The sequence below is a fragment of the Podarcis gaigeae genome (genome assembly GCF_964106915.1).
Source record: "Podarcis gaigeae genome assembly, chromosome: 2".
NCBI classification, from domain to species: Eukaryota; Metazoa; Chordata; class Lepidosauria; order Squamata; family Lacertidae; genus Podarcis; species Podarcis gaigeae.
In genome coordinates this window covers 24,900,902-24,921,011 of record NC_139679.1, presented here as the reverse complement: position 1 = coordinate 24,921,011, position 20,110 = coordinate 24,900,902, and the positions used below count along the sequence as shown (strand labels likewise).

At 41.4% G+C, this 20,110-nt stretch overlaps 1 protein-coding gene across 6 annotated transcripts in view; it reads left to right on the top strand.

Moving 5' to 3' along the window:
* PRKCA (protein kinase C alpha) overlaps positions 1-20,110 on the top strand; it is a 191,878-nt gene that overhangs the window by 107,368 nt on the left and 64,400 nt on the right. For all 6 annotated transcript variants that reach the window (XR_014561332.1, XR_014561333.1, XR_014561334.1 and 3 more), the window contains exons 4-5: positions 12,391-12,502; positions 16,571-16,699. Coding sequence is in view for 2 of the 6 variants with exons in the window: in XM_083727536.1 (XP_083583662.1) it covers positions 12,391-12,502; positions 16,571-16,699 (241 nt within the window). In the remaining 4 variants the exon portion in view is untranslated. The remainder of the gene's footprint in view (positions 1-12,390; positions 12,503-16,570; positions 16,700-20,110) is intronic.

The following is a 20,110-nucleotide window of genomic DNA, read 5'->3' as shown; positions in this document are numbered from 1 at the left end:
AGTTTTTCAAACTGGAGAAAGTTGTGGTGTGTTCAGCCACAGCAATCCCACCATGGCCAAAATAACCCACTTGGAAACAGAACAAGTTATACAAAGTGGGAAATTGTATAAGGCCATAGTATATTGGCACATGATTTGTGTGTGTGTGTGTGTGTGTGTGTGTGTGTGTGTAAATGCAAAGTGTTTGTTTGTAAAGTGGTGTGAGCAGCCCTAATTCACAACTATGTATACTAACAAAATTGATCCCAGTATTCAGATTCCAGAGAAATCAGGATTACATTGCATATACAACTAAGGATAGGCTCTTCTTGTTAGAGCATGCAACGTAAATCTTACCCAGAAGCCTTGATGATACTATGCTTCGTGGAGAGGGCAGGATTGTTTTTGCATTCTGGTTTCTTATTAAATGCTCTTCTGCCCTATCTATACATTAAAGGCAATTGTAAACAGTCCAAATAGTAGTATGGCAAGGAAACAAAGAAGTCGGTAGTTGACAAACTTATGTGAAACAGAAGTGGAAAAATTAAGTGAGGAGGGGTCATTAGAAAAGTAATGAAGAAATGTCAAGCTATTAGAAAGGAGCTGGACAGGGTTTCCCAAAATTGCGTCTCCTGCTGTTTCTGGGCTACAATTCCCAGATCATCTCTGACCGCTGCTCCTGATAGCTAGGGAGATGGGAGTTGTAGTCCAAAAACAGCTGGAGACCTAAGTTTGGGAAACTCTGGACCTGGACATAGAAAATAAGGCAGCAAACCAAACAACAAAGGGAATGACAGAACTAAAATACCCAACAGATGAAGTTAGACAACAGATCAACAGAGCCAGACTGATACCCAGAGAGAACTTGCTGCAAGACAGACCCAAAAAAGAAAATAACAGAACACCTCTAGTCATCACATACAGCTCCCAAGTTAAAACAGTGCAACGCATCATCAGAGATCTACAACCTCTCCTGGACAATGACAGTTCTCTTTCTCAAGCTCTGGGAGGAAGACCTTTCATTGCCTACAGACAGCCACCCAGTCTTAAACAACTCCTAACCCACAATAATACTACAACAACCAGACCTAACACGGACACTGGCACCAGAGCCTGCAATAAACCCAGATGCCAACTTTGCTGCCACATACACCCAGACAACACCATTACTGGCCCCAACAACATCACACATACCATCTCGGGACTATTTAATTGCTCATCGTCTAACATTGTGTATGCCATCAAATGCCAACAGTGTCCTTCAGCTCTCTATATTGGACAAACAGGCCAGACCTTACGCCAAAGAATAAACGGACATAAATCGGACATCAGGAATCACAAGACAGAGAAACCAGTAGGAGAACACTTCAATCTCCCAGGACATTCTATACAAGATCTCAAAGTAGCTGTTTTACTACAAAGGAATTTCAGAAATAGACTGGAAAGAGAAGCTGCTGAATTACAACTTATCACCAAACTTAAAACCATGGAGAAACCTGGCCTGAACAAAGACCTTGGATTCTTATCTCATTATACATGACAAAGCCATTTTTCACCTTTTCACCCCTTGCTTCTTCCTGAAAGACCTATTGCAGTCGTTAAGAGTCGTCAACAGGCTCATCACAGCTATCTGCCAATCACCCATTCCCACCAGCCTTCTGAGTAATACCCCTCCCCACCTTCTCACTATATAGAAGGGTCTGTTTCAGTGTATCTGAAGAAGTGTGCATGCACATGAAAGCTCATACCAAGAACTGACTTAGTTGGTCTTTAAGGTGCTACTGGAAGGATTTTTTTTTTTTTTAAGAATAGGCAGAAGAAGAAAATAATGAGTTAAATATGGTATGTGGACATTCAGTTGGGTCTTGTAAATATTCTTCTTGAATACTTCAAAATCTTATATAATAGATGAGAAAAGGGGCAGGCAGTGAGGAGAATTGATATGATAGCAATTTACTATATGGTATATAATGTTATTAAATGAATGTTAATAATTACACCAGCAAGGAAAGAAAAATGTGTGTAGCTGTTACTGAATTCATCACTGTTGCCTCTGCATTTTCAGTTTTAAATGAGTAAGTGCTAAGAAACTGCTGACTCATAGGGCCTATCGCTGTTGCTCAAGCCAAGATAAAGCTTGTGTTTTTGACCATAAGGATTTTCTTTCTTTCTCTCAAGATGACTAATGAATCCAGACTCCGAGTTTAGATGGCTTAACAGCTGGAAAGCTTCATAGGTTTAAGAGTGTTTAGAAATCATTTTAAAAGCACCATTGTATTGCATTTTTATTTGCAAAACAAAGTTATGAAAGGGAGAAGACCTGGATTAATATGCTTGCCACATTTCAATCTTATGATATTTGATCTTAAAACATTTATGTTCCCCTCTTGGCCTGGATTTACCCAGAACAGTAAATTGACTCCTCACAAGATTCCTTGTTTATGTGTTGCCTCTAATTAAGTTGCAGTTCCTTCAATAAAAACAGTGTACAAAATATAGTTAGTTTAGTAAATACTGAGTGCATTCCAAATTTAACAGCCCATATTGTAATTAGGAAATGAGAAACCCCTGTGGGTGCCGGCACATAGCTCTTTCTGTGCTTCCCAGCTAAATCAGTACTATTATAAACAACAAGAACATTAATAGCAGGCAGCAATCAAACCCAGGAGGCTCAGAGATTATCTTGCTTTTTATGTTACAAGCAATAGCATTCATTAATGTAAAATATGAACTTAAAATTACAGCATGAAACAGATGTTCTCTCCTGACTAGTATGTGCATCTCAAAATGTGTTTTGTCAGTGAAAAATGATTTACCAAATGCTAGGTGAGCTGCTTTTCTTCGATAATACTGTTAATTTATTTCATTTATTAATCTGTTAAGCATCTCGGAGTGATTTCACAATATAATAAAACATGTATAAAACAATTACTTTAAATTGCATGTATAATTTTTAATTGAATAGTTTACATAACAAAATCAGTAATGATGTTCTTCAAATGGGGGTGTCTTGTGGATACCATATGACTTTTCAGACTGGTCACAACCTCTAAAGGTCTTCGTACAGCAGAGCTGTTTATTAATACTGTATAGGAAATTGCATAGCATAATGGTTATACTGTAGCTGTACTTTATAGGTTAAAGTTGTTTCTATTTTTTTGCTAATGGTATTTATACAAAGGGATAAAACTAGCAACTTATTTCATAACATGAAAACTGACCTTATTTTAGGTCATGAGTATGTTCAGAGTTAGGCAGAGTAGCAATTAATTAAAAACTCTCTCAATAATTTATATATCACTTAATACTGTAGTTTCTGTGGTGTACTATAAGGATGCAAGAGGGAGACCTAAAATCAATTAAAATTAACAATAAAGTTAGAAAAAGTTACCTAAAATTGCTGCTGAGATCAAAGCCTTCCCCAAGCACTGGGAGTTCTCCTGATCTGTGTGATCTTGCCTGAAAAGGAGTTCTACAGACTTGGACCTGTAATACTGATCACCACTGCTTCTGAGGCACATGAGTCATTTGTCTGATCTGTGGGCGGTGCTTTTTCTGGGGGTACGCGGGGGGATGCATACCCCTAAATATTTTGTGAATCTAAGTTTGGCCTCATTGAGGGGCAGTATTTCAATATGAGTAGGAAAATGAGAGTACCCCTAAACTTTTTTACAGAAAAAAAGCACTGGCCATGGGGAACTAGAAACATCCTTCCAAAATCTCAGTGATTGAACAGAGATATAAGGTTTCAGGCAGCCCTCAATGTATGCTGAGACCCACTAAGGCCCTTGTCAATTAATATAAAAGAAACTTTAACTTGGCTTGATAGTATATGGGCAGCCAGTGCAAGCTTTTAAGTCCTTGTGGTAGTTAGTCTAAGGTTACCAGATTTTTTTCAAAGAATCCGGGAAAACCTCCCCTTTTTTAAAAGAAAAAAAATTATTTAAAAAAGCTCAGCCACATGTCCTTGCCCTCTCGCACTCCCTGTGCTCTCCTACCTCTCCTCCCCAGCGGCAGCGGCGTGGCAAGGTTGGGGCTCCCCTCTTTTTTCTCCTTCTCTTTCTCTCTCTTCCTTTTCTTTCTCCTCTCCTCCTTCTCCCTGCATCGGCTCCAGGGCTTTCCTGGCCCCGGAGCGTCGCTTGGCAGTCGGCCAGGTGCTCTCGCTCCCGGCTCAATTTGGGTTGTGGGGTGTGTGTGTCAGCGGTTCCCCCAGTTGACGTGCCGGGTGTCCCCGGTTCCCCCTCGGCAGTGGCGGCAGCAGCAGCAGTCTCAGCAGCCCGGAGCCAGCCTGGTAGCGCTGTTGGCTCTGGCTGGCTTCAGGAGCTGCTCGCTGCCATGGCGCCCGCCATTTTGCCTTGCCAGAAGTCCCCATATGATGTGTCTTGTGCCGTTGAACCATTCATGCAACATTCATTCCCTACTAGTAAATCTACAACACTTAAAATAGAAATCTGGGGACATTAAATGAAATCCAGGGACATTCCAGGGACGGATTTTGTCCGGGGACAGATTTGTAAATCTGGGGACTGTCCCTGGGAAACAGGGACATCTGATAACCATAAGTTAGTCATCACCAGCATTCTAGCTGCAGCATGAAAACCTACCGGAATGAAACCATTTTAACCAGTTGTCTGAAATTTAGCAAGGACTGGTTTCTACTGGGAAGGAATTCCATAGGGTTGAGCCCACTACATGGAAGGCATGATTCCTCATTGATACGAATTGTGGGGCCAATGCCCCTCCCATGTGATCTCAGTGATTGACTTGGGACATTTTGCTGGAGTGTCCAGACCAGGTGGTAATCCCACATTGAGTGCATTGCAGTAAGCAAGAGTTGAGGGTACTAGTCCATGAATCAATATGGCTAAGCTATCTCTGTTCAAGTACAGCCATAGTTCACATGTGAGCTGTAGGTGGTAAAAAGCACTCCTAAACTGCTAAGGCCACCTGAGCTTCTAATACCAAAGATGGACCCAAGAGTCCTGTTCTTTCATAGGGAATAGAACCCCATGCAGAACAGGCAACTGCCCAATCTTGTAGACATGAGACCGTGTTTTTAGCTTTTTGGAGTCATTTCTTTAAGTTATGGGCTGTTTTGAGGACCTCATGACTACTCATCCAGACAGATTGTAAGGCAAGTTCTTTTTACAGCCTATAGGCCGTGCCCATAGATAATCATGGCTTAGAGATATGTGGATGAGCCGGAACAAGCCTGAGTGTTGGGCTTGCACATTCTGCCTCCCCTCTCCTACACCTGTGTGGCAGAGAGGAAGGCTTCATAAGAGTTTGTTTCATTTTAACTAAATACTGGTTTTAGTGTTATCTTTGAACAGGGTCCTCAGTTTAGAGTAAACTTTGGTTAGTTTCATAACAAGTAAGCTCTGGAATATTAAACTAATCATAGTTCCTTTTAAACTAGGATCTATTGCTTTATTAGAATCTATGACCAGGTTCTTCAAAACCTCCTCCAGTTCATATGCTGCTCTCGGGGCTGCCCTTATAGTGCTAATCTTTGGTTTAGCATCATGTGCCATAGAATTGTGCATCCGTAGAGTCAGAAGGCTGAAACCTGAACATTACTCAAGTGACAGGCTGTATCTCTGACAGTGTTCTAAATACTGAACACGATAAATTGAGACTACAATTTTAGATCTCAGACTAAACAAAAAACCCATTGTTAAATAAAACACGATAATTAATCAGCTGTATTTAAATCATCTTCTAAGATCAAAACTTCAGTGCTGTCATTTTAGTTTTTGAAAGTATCCTTGGAATCAAAGCTATATTTTCAGGAACAACATCATGGGGAAGATGTTTCTAGGACAAGAGTTATTTTTGTTACTGTTATTATTATTATTATTATTATTGCTATTGTCAGGAATTATAATGTTCTTAGTATGATCCCATTAAATTTCTAGTACTAAAATGCTGTTTTTTGTATGTTAAATTTGGTATTACGTTGTTGTTGCATAATTATGAAATTGTTTCTGCCATGGCTGATTTTGATTTTGTATTCCTTTTCTCTCAATTGAAAGCTGCTTTGAGCTTGATTGTTTTTGTAGAAAGGTGGCATATGAATAAAATTATGCTGATGCTGAGGTTTGTATGTAACAATTGCTGTGCCCTAAACAATGCTTTTAAAAGCCTTGAAAACACTGAATTTATTATTTTTCTCAGAAATAGATTGTATGTTAGGTGTTCATATTAGTTGTAGCTGCATTGTAGAGCTCCAGCTTTTGAGTTGCTTAATTTTGGATTTGTGCATTAAATTGCCATTATGTTGATTGTTGTTGTTGTTGTTGTTGTTTTAATGATAATTAGAAAGTGGCATGTTTCTGTTGTACCAACTGCTGGCAAGCTCTGTATTAATCAGAGATGGATAGACTTCAGGGTTGTAAGAATTAGGTTTTGTGTTGTTTTATTAAACTGCCAGAATTTGGTTTCCGGTAGCAAAATGGAAACTGAGCTCATTGTCTTTTCACACAGAAGCTGGCCCTTGCTTAGCACTTGATTACCAACAGAGCGGAAGAGAAGTGTATGCACAGCTTTTACGAGGGGTGTAAAACATTATCCTCCTTGGGTTGTCTTCTCTCTGCTGGTTGTACTTCCATTTCACTGCTGGTTTTCTCACACCCTTGTCCCGGGTGTAGATCTTCACTCACCCCTTCTTCCCTAGTGGTGGTGGGACAGCCACCATTTTGTGGTTCACCTCCGGTGCCAAAATGTCTTGGGCGAACCTGCTGTTGGTGTGAAGAACCTGTGGGAATAGAGGAAGGTTGTCCAGTGTGTTGCCCAAGGGCCACATGTGGCCCTCAGTGCCTTTATCTGTGTCCCACAGCAACATTTTGATGCCTCCCAGCCCTTGCACTGCTACCCCAAAGCTGGTCTTTGGCAAGGAGGTGCAAGACTCTGACAGAGTCCTATATTCCTCCCACTTTCTTCCCAAAGCCTAGTTAGTGTTCTCCAAGCTTTGGGGAGGAGGTGGGAGGGCCTTTGCACCGCCTTCCAAATCCAAGCCTCTTGCTTACCTGGCTTTGGGAAGGTAGTGCAAGGGCTGGGGGGTTGTCGAATTTTGACACACACATACACCCTGTGTGACAAGGCAGTGTGTGACCCATGGGTTCCGTGTTGAAGTACTCTTGCAGCACACTTAGTATGAAAAGTTGGGCTGCCCTGGAATAGAGTAAATACAATTTTGCAAGTTTCAAAGGTGGGTAAGCTAATATACTTAGTCCTCTGTATAATTTTCAGTAATGCAACCCTTGCCTCTCACTAAATGGTAAACAAACAAAAAACCGCTTAGTCTTGGTATTTTAAGTTTATTTCATATGGTCATTGTTTTCTCTCTCACTGGGAAAAAAATGTTGTTGTTTTTTACTTTTTCATTTAAATTATCTTGCCCTCAAGGAGCCCATTTTTTAGGGTTCCTAAAATGCTTCCTGTTTTTGTTTTTTCTTCAACATGTTCATTAAAGTGTAAAGTGTTGCTTTCAATAAACCGTTGCATCTAATACAAACATATATCTATACACAGTGGTGTCTCGGGTTACATACGCTTCAGGTTACATACGCTTCAGGTTACAGACTCCGCTAACCCAGAAATATTACCTTGGGTTAAGAACTTTGCTTCAGGATGAGAACAGAAATCGTGCAGCAGTGGCAGCAGGAGGCCCCATTAGCTAAAGTGGTGCTTCAGGTTAAGAAGAGACCTCCAGAACGAATTAAGTACTTAACCAGAGGTACCACTGTATAGATATTAATTTTTCTTCCTATAGTTTTCCAGTAATAGTTGTGTGCTGTTTTTATATCCTTAATAAGGGTAAAGCTATGATTGTCTACATTACATTTCTTCCATCTATGCTTTTGAGCAACTGTCATAGAAGCCATATGTCAAGCTTTAGAAGTTACTTTTTTTCAGTGGCAGCATCTGCCATCTTGGCACCGTCCAGAGAACTTTCAGGCAATTCTGGAAATGTCTGGAGATCTGCTGTGTCTCTGCTTCCTGATAGGTGGCTGCCCTGGCATTTTATCTGCTGCTCTTTCCTTGGCCAGAAAAGTATCAACACTGAGGGATTAAGTCAATAGAAAAAGAGAGAGGATACACCTAAGGTCTTAGTTCAAACTAACCTTTTAAATAGCAGCTATGTAGAGTTAATATGAAACAGGTTTTTTATTTTATTTTTGTAAGCTGTGCTTTAGGAAATAATAACTGGAGAGGAAGTTATTATAAGCTTTGACCCTGGCACCAAAATGCCGCAAGCAATCCTTTCAGTAATAGTAGTGTTGCAGAAGAGACTTGCTGTGTTAACTGCTGCCCCAGTCTTTTTCACCTCTTCATATGGTAATGACACTCTTCTTTAAAAAAATAAATTAATTAAAACATAAAACAACCGGTAGAAATGTGTTACCACATACCCTTTTGTGTGTTTCCATGAAGTTTCAACATCATTATTGCTAAATAGCATTGTGACTTCTTTGAAATTGAGAATATGGGCCAATCACTTCCTTTACCAATGCAGGGCACGCTCCCTTTTTTATAAGCTTTCCATCTTTAGAACGAAAAATAATATTCAATGTAAATCTGTTAAATGTCTAACACTGTAACATACCGGATTTCTAAAACGAGTGCAAATTGAAATGATAGCAAAGCATCCTTTGAGTGCACCATCAAATCTGCGGTCATGTACATAATATCTGTGCTTCAAGAGGAAAGTCTGATAAGTGCCTAGGCCCTAGGCAGCCCTTGAAGACATGTTGATACCCGTTCTAAGATTGTTCTCACTTGCATATCAACAGTTTCCCACACCCCTGCATGGTGGTGATTTCCAGTGCATCAAGGAGGAGCCATAGGTGGCTAAACCCAATTCCTGTTTCAGGAATGAATAAGTAGCTGTGACACATAAACAAAAAGCAAATAAACCCATTGTATGAGGCCTTGGTGACTTCACCATTCACCTGATAGGGCATGGGAATTGCTTCAGGCCCTGTGGAATTGTTAACATCCACAAGGGCATTGCTGGAGAACATTGCCAATTATTAAGAAGCGAGTAGAAATACAAGACATTTTGTATAGCTTTTTGGAGACGCCTTCTTGTACCTTTTAAGCAATTGACCATATTCAGTGGTTGAAGGGGGATTATTAAGGAAGGTCTAATGAAAGGATTCTGCATTAGAAATTTAGGAGCCTACCTTGGTTGGCTCTTTTCCAGATGTGAAGTTCTTGTCCTTCCCTGATGCCAGATGTTCAGAGGAGAGTGAAGGGGAGAACCCTAGCAAGGAAACCACTGCTGGATGAGCTACAGTGGCTTCCTTACATTTGTCAGTGCTATCCTTGTTCCCTCTGGGAGTTTTTTGCAGGGTTGCTTATGAAAATTTACATTATTACAGTTACAGAAAGTTCTGGACCAGAGAAAACAGTGAAGTGTAGCTTGCCCTCATTATAAGTGCAGAGATCTCAGCACAGACGTGCTGGTTGCCATATGCCTCAGACATCTGTTTGGCAATTTTTGTTCAAAGAAATATCATTTGTACCCACTTATTATTCACTTATTTAGGTTAGGGACGGAGAACCTGCTGCCCTCCAGATGATGGTGGACTACAGCTCCCATTATCCCTGATCATTGGCAATTTTGACCAGGACTGATAGGAATTAGAGTCCATGTGGACCAAAGGTTCCACATGCATACCTCATGTTTTATTGTTGTGAGTCAACTTGTGAATCCCTTGGGGGTAAAGGTGAACTACATGAAAGTCACATGTTGAAAAATGATAGAAGATGCTACCTGTTGAGAACAAGTTGGACAGACACCAATGCAAAAAATAATTGTTTTGATTAGACTTCCCTATATGTTGTTCTGCCTCCCTCTAGAGGGGCATGTAGGTATTTTAGACACTTCTCAGTTTAGATATTCTTCAATGTTTTGAAGGTTAAAAGAAATCATTCACTGAAAGATCTGTACCTTTAGTGGCATGAAAAAACATATACAACATATCCCCTCTCTAGGGACTATTGCTGCATGTGTATAGGGCAGCTTTGGGGTGTGGCCTGTATGTGGTATGGGACTTAAAGGAATAAGTGGTCTTTTGTCCACAGAAATCTGAAGTATGGTTGTCAATTGCCCAATTTGTTATTGGGCAATTGAATTCGGCTTCAAGGAGCTCATTGACAAGGGTTTAAATATCACATCTAATTTATCTTGCATCTATTTTGATGTTGTTACAACAATGCAAAAACACAATATTAAAATCAGTTTTAGGGTGGATTCTAAAAGCATTCATCTCAGGTGTTAAATCCTAGTGTTAAAGAGATACAGCCTTCAGCATATTATGAAAGCTGTATGATGGCGGTGTCATAAGCCTCTCTTCTTGCAGGGAGGGAATGCCACAGAGAATCCGTTCTCCTGGGCTGCCACCTCCCAAGTCTCTGATGTGGAGCCACCTGAGAGATTCTGTAGGGAAGGAGATGGTCTTTTAGGTATTTCAGGTAGTTATTTAGGGCATTAAGCAGTGATGTGAGCACCATGAATTGGGCAGGCAACCAGTGCAGCTGTTGTAAAACAAGGGTTATGTGAGTTCTAAATAATCATCAGTTTCAAGTTGTCTTCAGGGGCAACCTGGTAGAGAGTGCATTGCAATAACCTGGTCTGGAAGTTACAAAAGCCTGGAGTACATTGACGAGGTTATCTCTATCCAAAAGGGGCTGTAGATGGCAGACCAGCTGTACCTGAAAATAGGCACTCCTAGCCATCAAGGCCACTTATTTATGTATGTATTTATTTCATGAAATTTAAGCACTGCTCAATTGTAAACCCTCAAAGTGGTTTACAAATTGATCCCGTGACAATGTTGGACCCAGGAGTGCCTCCAAGCAATGGAAGAAATTAAGTAGATTATTGCACACCAGAGCTTTCGGCACAGTAAATTAATGTCCAAGCCTCTAGAGACCTCTCTGTTCTTTTGCTGCTGCAAAGAAATTTGGGAGCTCTTCTGGAACTTCACTCGTCTGCAGCAGAAATGTTTCTGTCCCACGGTAGAGAAATGAGGTCTCTGTCCCTAATAATGCTCCAGATCTGATGCATAAGACTCGCTTACCAGTGCATGCATGTGAGGTTGTATTTGCCTCCTCCTTTTTGCCTCCATATTATATTGTTATACTTAATTTGGACCTGCGTTATAACATCGTGGGTCATTTTATTGTTTGTTCCTGCAAAACGACCTTCTGCTTTTGTAAATAGAGCTGCACAAAACCTGCTACTTTATGATCCTGTAATAGTACTTAAAATATAACTCAATATAAATATTTGCAAATGAATTCATGGTCCAACTGAGATGCATCTTGTTGCTAAGGAGCTACATTCCAGATTTCAAACTTTTCTTTCCAGCCTTGGCTGAGAGAGAGCTGCTAGATTTCTCTTCCTTTCCCTCTCTGTTCTCTTCTATCCTTATATATTGCTAACAACAACAACAATCATAACAATAAAATAAGAAAATAAGGCAGATGAAACTGCTACTATAGTATCTTTAAGAAGCTGCCTTATACCAGGTCAGAATATTTGTCTATTTCATCCAGGGTTGTCCTCTTTGTCTGTGACTCTCTCCAGGGACTTGGGCAAAGTCTTTTTCATCATCTGCTAGGTGACACTGCAGGAGATGCCAGAGACTTGAAGCTGGATCCTTCTATGCACAAAGTTACCACTCAGCTACAGATTCTGCTGTATATAAATGCACCCCTGTAGGTCAGCTAATGGAAGGGAACATGATGTCTCTTATTCTGTGTCCGTCAGCTATATGTCAGATTCCTAGACTGTTTGGGGGGGGGGGGTCTTGTCCCATGAGGGACCACACTAGCTTTCCCTCTCCTGCTGCCAACTATAGGGCAGTTGAGAGCGGATGGAGCCAAGCTGTGCTGCTTGTTCTGGAATGTGTTTCTCTTCCTGTGACTGGTTCAAATGCCGAGCAAAAGAAAGGAGGCAATAACTATATACCTCTCTTTCTCCCTCTTGCGCACACACAAAATCTAAAGCAGGATCTTAGCTTTTATCTTGAAAAAAATGTAAAGCACAGTTCACACATGTAGGCAAACATACAGGTGGCTGATTGAATGAAGCAGAACTATACGGGAGCCGTTCTGCATAGTTACGCTCACAAGTGGGGATTCGCTCCCCATGTGGTCCTGGCTATTTCCACCATGATACCGAAAGTTGTTAAAGGAGGGTTCCACGTTGCAGGAGTCACATGCCACAGTGCCACAATTTCATAATGTTCAAGTTCAGGTGGCCACCTAGGTTCCAGATTTCGGTTATTGCTATGTTGTATGATGAGATTTAAACGAACTTTTCAGCACTATGTGAAGAGTTATATGCTTTTATTTCTGAAATATGATTTGACATCTGATTTCTGCCTTCTTCCTTAGGACCCCAGAAGCAAGCACAAATTCAAAATCCACACGTATGGAAGCCCAACATTTTGCGACCATTGTGGGTCATTGCTTTATGGACTTCTACACCAAGGGATGAAATGCGACAGTAAGCAAAAACACCATTCACCTCATGCTATTAAGAAAGATTTTTTTTAAAAAAGTGAATGCAACCATTAGGCACTGACCAACTTCTTGGCAGGAAAATATTGCTTCAGTTACTGTTAATTGCAAGCATGACTGTCCATTTCAAATTAATATTTGAGCACATCTAGCAAAATACCGTATATGAAAGGAACTTTCTCCAATGTGGATTTTGCTATTGCGATATTTTAATGGAAACTTACTGGAAGAAAGAGCTACTACTTTCAATCAGCGGTTGAGTTGGAACACTGTGGTCAAAAACCCAAGCATTAAAAAAAAATTAAATGCAATTTGTGGCTTCATAGTTCTTTTCTGTACTGTCTGCTCAACCATTCTGCTGTCTTCATTACTTCTAACTTCAGTCTTCCTTAAACCACGATCATGGAGACTAGGACAGTGTTTCATGTGGCATGTCCCTTCTTGGATGGGTGGTGGGAACCGGTTTGCGACGCCCTCTAATGGAGGAGTAGTACCCATTCCCAACACTTGGGCCTCAACCTCAGTTTCTTCTGGGGAGAGCAAACTCTTGCCAGAGGAGTCACCATTCTTGAGTCTATTTCACTCAATGGTTCCTAGCACCAGGCTTTGGCTGGATGCAGAAGATGAGTATATGATCCTAGGGTCAGAGGTAGTACCAACCATGGTTCAAAAGAAAACTGGAGTCATGCCCAAGCATTTCAAAGAACCTGGCTTGTCAAGCGCTTGGGAAGTCATTCCTTTGAAAGAAGCTTTCAGTCAGTGTCCCAACACGACTATTGCAGAAGAAGAGTTACTCTGAAGAAGAAGCAGATGCAGGCATGTACCTGTCATTATGAAGACATAGAGAAAGGCATAAATGTAAGAGGAATCACCTTCCAAAGCACCAGTGATTGGGAAACCACTAAGAGAAATTCTGCAGTTCCAATGTGCCTTTGTTGTCTCCACCACTGTGGTAGCTTGAAGTGGAGGGCAATGCTGACCTGCTCTCTACAGCCCCAACACTGCATATAACACTCATGGGCACACCATTTACTCATAACATTTTAATACCCAGAAATAGGGCTCAAGGTATTGATCATTTTGTCTAAAGGCCCATGTTTCTTTTACGTGTAGCAATCTAGTAGGGATCCAGTTCTCCTAGAGACATCTCCACTGTTCAGAATCAGGCTAATACTATAGGAATAGGAATTCCACTACTGTACCTCAAATTGGTCTTTGGGGGGGGGGGGGTCTCAAGAGGAATTTCACCTTATTGGGACCAGGCATTGAAGGTCTGAATGGCATTAGCCATGGTAGTCTAGTTTTACCTCTTAGAATGCTTTGTACATTATCTAAAATAGTTTTTCCCCAACTCAGTGCCCTCCAGATGTTGTTGGACTACAACTAACATTAGTCCCAGTCAGCATGGCTAATAGTTGGGGATCTCAAATATTATTGTAGCATGTCAGGTTGTAGCACAAGCTAATTTGCTGTTCTTTTTGGAGATGCAAGACTAGTTATAACAGTTTTTTAAACTAAAAGCAGCTGTTGCCAGGAAATGCACAAACATTTGTTTTTGAGTTGCACTCCTCTTCAGTAGCTTTAAAAATAGTAAGCTCTCACATATGACTAATGAGGGCTTACAAGCTATTTTGGGATTCCTTCGAAGTCAGTATTTACTGAGACCAGTGATAAGATTAGCGTCTGAAGAGGAGTCAGAGGCTCTCATCCAATATATTCCTGTCTGGGAGCCTCCCCTTTTCTTCTGATATTTGACATTACTATTCATTCCATTTTCTGCCTTAGATGTATACACATCACAAAGATCCCTGCACCTCCAGGTATTCTTCTCCATCGTTGTCTGGTGTACATCATGGCAAACCAGGACATCAACTGTAATTTAAAGTCCTCAAGATCTTCCTTCCTTCCTTCCTTCCTTCCTTCCTTCCTTTCTTTCTTTCTTTCTTTCTTTCTTTCTTTCTTTCTTTCTTTCTTATTTACTTACTAGCCAGCTTTGAGAGAAGCTATTTAGGTCCATCTCCCTCTTCTTCATATGGAAGTAAACCAGAGCAGGGACTGAAGAGTATTGGAATCCAGCAACATTCGGAGGCCCACAGATTCTGTACCACTGCATTAGAACTTCCTGTTTCAGATATGCCTGGGCTTATTTCCACACCATGCATGGCAATGGTGTCTGAAGAGTTGTCAGCGGTGCAGATGAATCTCTGGAGGTGCAGGGATCTTTGTGATGTGTATACCTCTAAGGTGGAAAATGGATGAATAGTAATGTCAAATATCAGAAGAAAAGGGGAGAGGGTCTTCACAGACAGGAATATATTAGATGAGAGCCTCTTACTCTTCTTCAGACACTGGTCTTATCACTGTTCTCAGTAAATACTGACTTCTAAAGGTAAAGGTAAAGGGACCCCTGACCATTAGGTCCAGTCGTGGCCGACTCTGGGGTTGCGGTGCTCATTTCGCTTTATTGGCCGAGGGAGCCGGCATACAGCTTCCGGGTCATGTGGCCAGCATGACTAAGCCACTTCTGGCGAACCTGAGCAGCGCACAGAAACGCCGTTTACCTTCCTGCCGGAGCGGTACCTATTTATCTACTTGCACTTTGACGTGCTTTCGAGCTGCTAGGTTGGCAGGAGCAGGGTCTGAGCAACGGGAGCTCACCCCGTCGCGGGGATTCAAACCGCCGACCTTCTGATCGGCAAGTCCTAGGCTCTGTGGTTTAACCCACAGCGCCACCCGCGTCCCACACCGACTTCTAAGGAATCCCCAAATAGCTTGTAAGCTATCATTAGTCATATGTGAGAGCTTACTATTTTAAAAGCCACTGAAGAGGAGTGCAACTCAAAAAAAAACATCAAGAAAAAGAAATTGTATGGAAATTGTTTCTGAGAGTATTTGGCTGCTCCCACCCCCCCACCCCCCATAATGGGAACAGGGAGTGTTTTTCCCTCCTTGGATTCTGCCAGAAACTTCTTCCTGCCCCAGCACCAAGTCAGAGAGACGAGCCATGTTGGATGAGAATGAAACCTTACTGTCTTGTTCTTTGCTAGGAAGCCATGGTTTTCTTTCCTATCCATCCTAGTTCTTATCTGATACAGGGCCTTTTTTCCCCCATACACGCAAGTTACTCTTATAAATTGTCTTAATGATATTTCCATGTATCATGTAGTCATAGTTCTTCTGCCAGACACTTTCTTCATCCCTTTCCTTGTTCTTGACATTCTCAATTGCATTTGTCTTGATATTCTGCCCTTTCTAATCTTCTCTGTCCTTTTTAAGATCTCCTGGCAGATGTTTGATCAACTTAAGTTTTGCCACATCTTAGGCAGAGTTTGTTGTCTTCAGTTCAAATCCATACCAGTTTTTGATGCCACCTCTGACACTAAAGTCCTTTCCAATCAGCTTGGTGAATTGGAATGTTGTCTTTGGTTCTGAGTCCATCTGCATCTTACTGTCTTGTAGTTCCAACACAGAGAGACACACAGACACACACAGAAACACATCTCTAAGGCTACATGTTTCAACGGATGTGCGAAGTGGGAAGGAGCAATGGCTCTATCCTTTCACTTCTGGATGTTCCTCCACTTAAAACTGCCTTTCCACAAACTGCTTATTTTGCCTATACGGAAAGGATACAGTCACAGGATCTTGTCTTAATTTTAAAATCATTAACACCTTACCTTGTTTTTTTACCGTTTTAGTATAATTATTCTATATTTTTCATTGTTTCCACATATTTTACATTGTTTTTAACTCTACATTTAATAGTATACTTAATGTATTTTATTGTGTTTTATGTGCTTTCTTTTCTTCTTATCTTCTTTACTGGTCCATTGACCAATTTTTTTTGCCATAATTCATATGGAGCATATGGGTCCTGCCATAGGGGCTATGAACTCACAGATTTCCAGTACTCACCTAAAGAAGTAGTTTGGATAGATCTGCTGTTTGCTGTGATTGGCTTTTGTAATGCAGTACAGTCGCAATCCTTAGGATTCTACCCATCGCCAATGCTACGTAATGTAAGATGTCGAATTGTCTCCTTTCTGATCTGCAGCCTGTGATATGAATGTTCACAAGCAATGCGTAATAAATGTACCCAGTCTTTGCGGAATGGATCACACAGAAAAAAGAGGAAGGCTCTATCTGAAGGCTGAAGTGAATGGTGAAAAGCTTGAAGTCACAGGTAAGGAAGCTGCAAGCCTCATTATGGGACTCCTATTGGTTTGGTAGTATGTCTGCTCAATTGCATTTAATAGCTTACTTCAGCACAATAATAACATTTTCTAGCATTGCTTTTGTCTGGTCAGTAAGCCCAGTAGCTTGTGCGTGGCTACACACAGTTGGCTGCACACAGTTAAAATTGTATATTCTCGCAATCAGCATTACAGCCTAGTGGTTTTTCATCACATAGATAAATGACTTCAGATGCTGAACACACATTAAGAAACCACTGGAATTCTGCACCATCCACCACCCCTGAAGACAGCCATTTCCTCTTGCCGCTGTGCCGTTTGCTGGTGATTTGGCTTGAGACATTTCACCAAGGCAGCATATAAAGTACAATTGGTATAGTACAGTGGTACCTCGGGTTACATACGCTTCAGGTTACATACGCTTCAGGTTACAGACTCCGCTAACCCAGAAATAGTGCTTCATATTAAGAACTTTGCTTCAGGATGAGAACAGAAATCGTGCGGCGGCAGCGCAGCAGCAGCAGGAGGCCCCATGAGCTAAAGTGGTGCTTCAGGTTAAGAACAGTTTCAGGTTAAGAATGGACCTCCGGAACAAATTAAGTACTTAACCCGAGGTACCACTGTATATGTGTCTGTGTGTGTGTGCGCGCGCGTGTCTGCGCGCACGCGGTTTGCGATTCGCCGCTTCTGCACATGCGCATGATGTTATTTTGTGTGTCTGCGCATGCACGAGCGGCGAAACCTGGAAGTAACGTTTTCTGGTACTTCCGGGTCACCGCAGGACGTAACCTGAAAGAATGTAACATGAAGCGGACGTAACATGAGGTATGACTGTACATAGTTTTGAAAACTTCCCATGTTTCCCAAAGATCTCAAAATCACAAATAATCAATAAATGTAAACTAGTGGTGGGAGTCACCAGGCAAGTCTTCTCGGTGGAAGCTCTACTTGACGGCTTCCACTTGCGCAATGTGGCTTTCCCCCTCCCCTCCCCTCCCCCGTTGGCCTCCTGCACCCCTCAAAATTGGTGAGGGGTATGTGAGAGAACTCCAAAGTGGGAGGAGAAAAGGGATGAAGGTTCCATCTGACAAACTTATAGGAATTCGACATAGCGCAGCAATAAATTCCACCCCAAATAATTATTTTTGGAAATCCTGGAATTATGTCATGCCTTTCTGAATGTTTTGCTACATCTATCATTGAATTCTTACACAAACGTTAAACTTAAGATTATATATTTTTAACTTCTACTTGCGCAACCGCTTGCTTTCGCTGGGGCTTATATTTCTTCTCTTGCCTGTACCGTAGCTTCACCATCAAGAAGAACTGAGACTAGCTATTTGTTATTAAGGCTTGGATCTAAAACAAAGGCTCACAATTAAAAAAAACCCACTTAAAATATTTATAGTTTAGTAACTTTTTATTTTGGCACTCTTCTCCAAAACAAACATGCTGTGGAAGGGTTATAAAATATTCTTAATACTTACAATTTTGGCAACTTGTCATCTCACCCACATTGACCTTTACTGGACTGTATTTCAAATAGAGTTTAAAAAAATAAAATAAACACAATTCTTGTTGACAGCAGTTGGTACACCCAGTTATTTAATGTGTTTACAGAGAAGAATTTCCAGCTTGAAATTAATTGCTCTCTGTACTTTGCAATGGCTGTTTGTTGTGCTTATACAGTGTATATAACTTTGTCTACTTTTGTGGCATGTTTTCATTATGGATGTGCCAGCAGTCTGATTTTCGAAAGCACAGGGTGGCACTCAGTGTAGCCATAAGTTGATATAAACCTGGGGGTCGAGGTCCACTTGTGCCATGAGACTTTTCCACCCTTTCTACCCCCTAAACCCATTCCAGGTGTGGCCCCAATCCTCCAGAGAAGATTTAGGGGGCACAGAGATGGGGAGGAGAGAGTGACAGGTTTTGTTGTGCAACTGGACCTCGTTCTGCACACACAACAACTTAGTTGAATCCTGCTCTTAGACAATAAATGCTAGTAAAAAAAAATAGCAACAGAGGGTAAAGGTAAAGGGACCCCTGACCATTAGGTCCAGTCGTGGCCGACTCTGGGGTTGCGGCACTCATCTCGCTTTATTGGCCAAGGGAGCCGGCGTACAGCTTCCAGGTCATGTGGCCAGCATGACTAAGCCGCTTCTGGCGAATCAGAGCAGTGCACAGAAATGCCGTTTACCTTCCCGCTGCAGTGGTACCTATTTATCTACTTGCACTTTGACATGCTTTCGAATTGCTAGGTTGGCAGGAGCAGGGACCGAGCAACGGGAGCTCACCCCGTCATGGGGATTTGAACCAACGACCTTCTGATCAACAAGTCCTAGGCTCTTGTGGTTTAACCCACAGCGCCACCCATGTCCCATGCAACAGAGGGTAGTTTGGAGCAAATGAGATTAGATGCTTTTTCTGTGGAGACCTAAGGAGCTGCCAGAGCTGGTGACTTGGGTGCGGAGTTCCACTCTATTTATGGAATGCTCTCACTGGAGGAAGTGGGGAAAGGTGGTTTCTCCAGTTATCTGTGCTCCTTATAGTTCCCTGCAAATCTGCTTGGGACTATTGGAGACCATCTAGAATTATATGGGATGTTCTGTTAGGGGCTGCAGGGGTAAGGAGAAATTCCCTTGCCTCACACTTGCCTTCAGCTGAAGGCATAGCTGTCAACTTTCCCCTTTTCTTGCGAGGAATCCTATTTGGAATAAGGGAATTTCCCTTTTAAAAAGGGAAACATTGACAGCTATGGCTGAAGGGATCTACTGGATCTTCCATGACTGGAAGCAATCCATCCGTTTGTGGAATGATCATCAGAGGGCCTAAGTAGATGTGTGACCACATTTAACGTGTGCAAGTTCTTTCCTTCCAAATCTTTACCACAAAATACATAATTCTACTCTCTGATCTAAGTCTGGTATTAAATCCAATACATCACACCAGCTCTCAGCTTTGTAGAAAGCTACAGCCTTGGACCCCACTATAGGAAAGCTTATTATTTTGACTTGCCTCTCTCTTTAATTAGGGTATTGGATTCTCTCATTTCCACCTCACATATACACCTCTAGAATTAAAGACCAGCTCTGGCTAGATATGTGAATTCCTTTTTCTCGCCCTTTCTCTCCCCTTTACGTTCGGTTGTTTTCTTGAAGCTGTTTCTTTGCTTTTGTAATTATTCTTAATACCAGGAAATGTTTTTGTTTATTTTTTAAAAAGTGAACAGATAATATTTTTTTTGCCCTTTTTGTTCTAAAAATGCATGCTGTTAAATATTACTGCTGGGTGCTACTCAGGCTAATAAAAATGCTTTCTCTTCGGCTGTATTGGCATATCTGAAGCAATAGCCCATGAAAATGCAAAGCATGTTTTCTGCATTCTCTGTGAAATAGCAT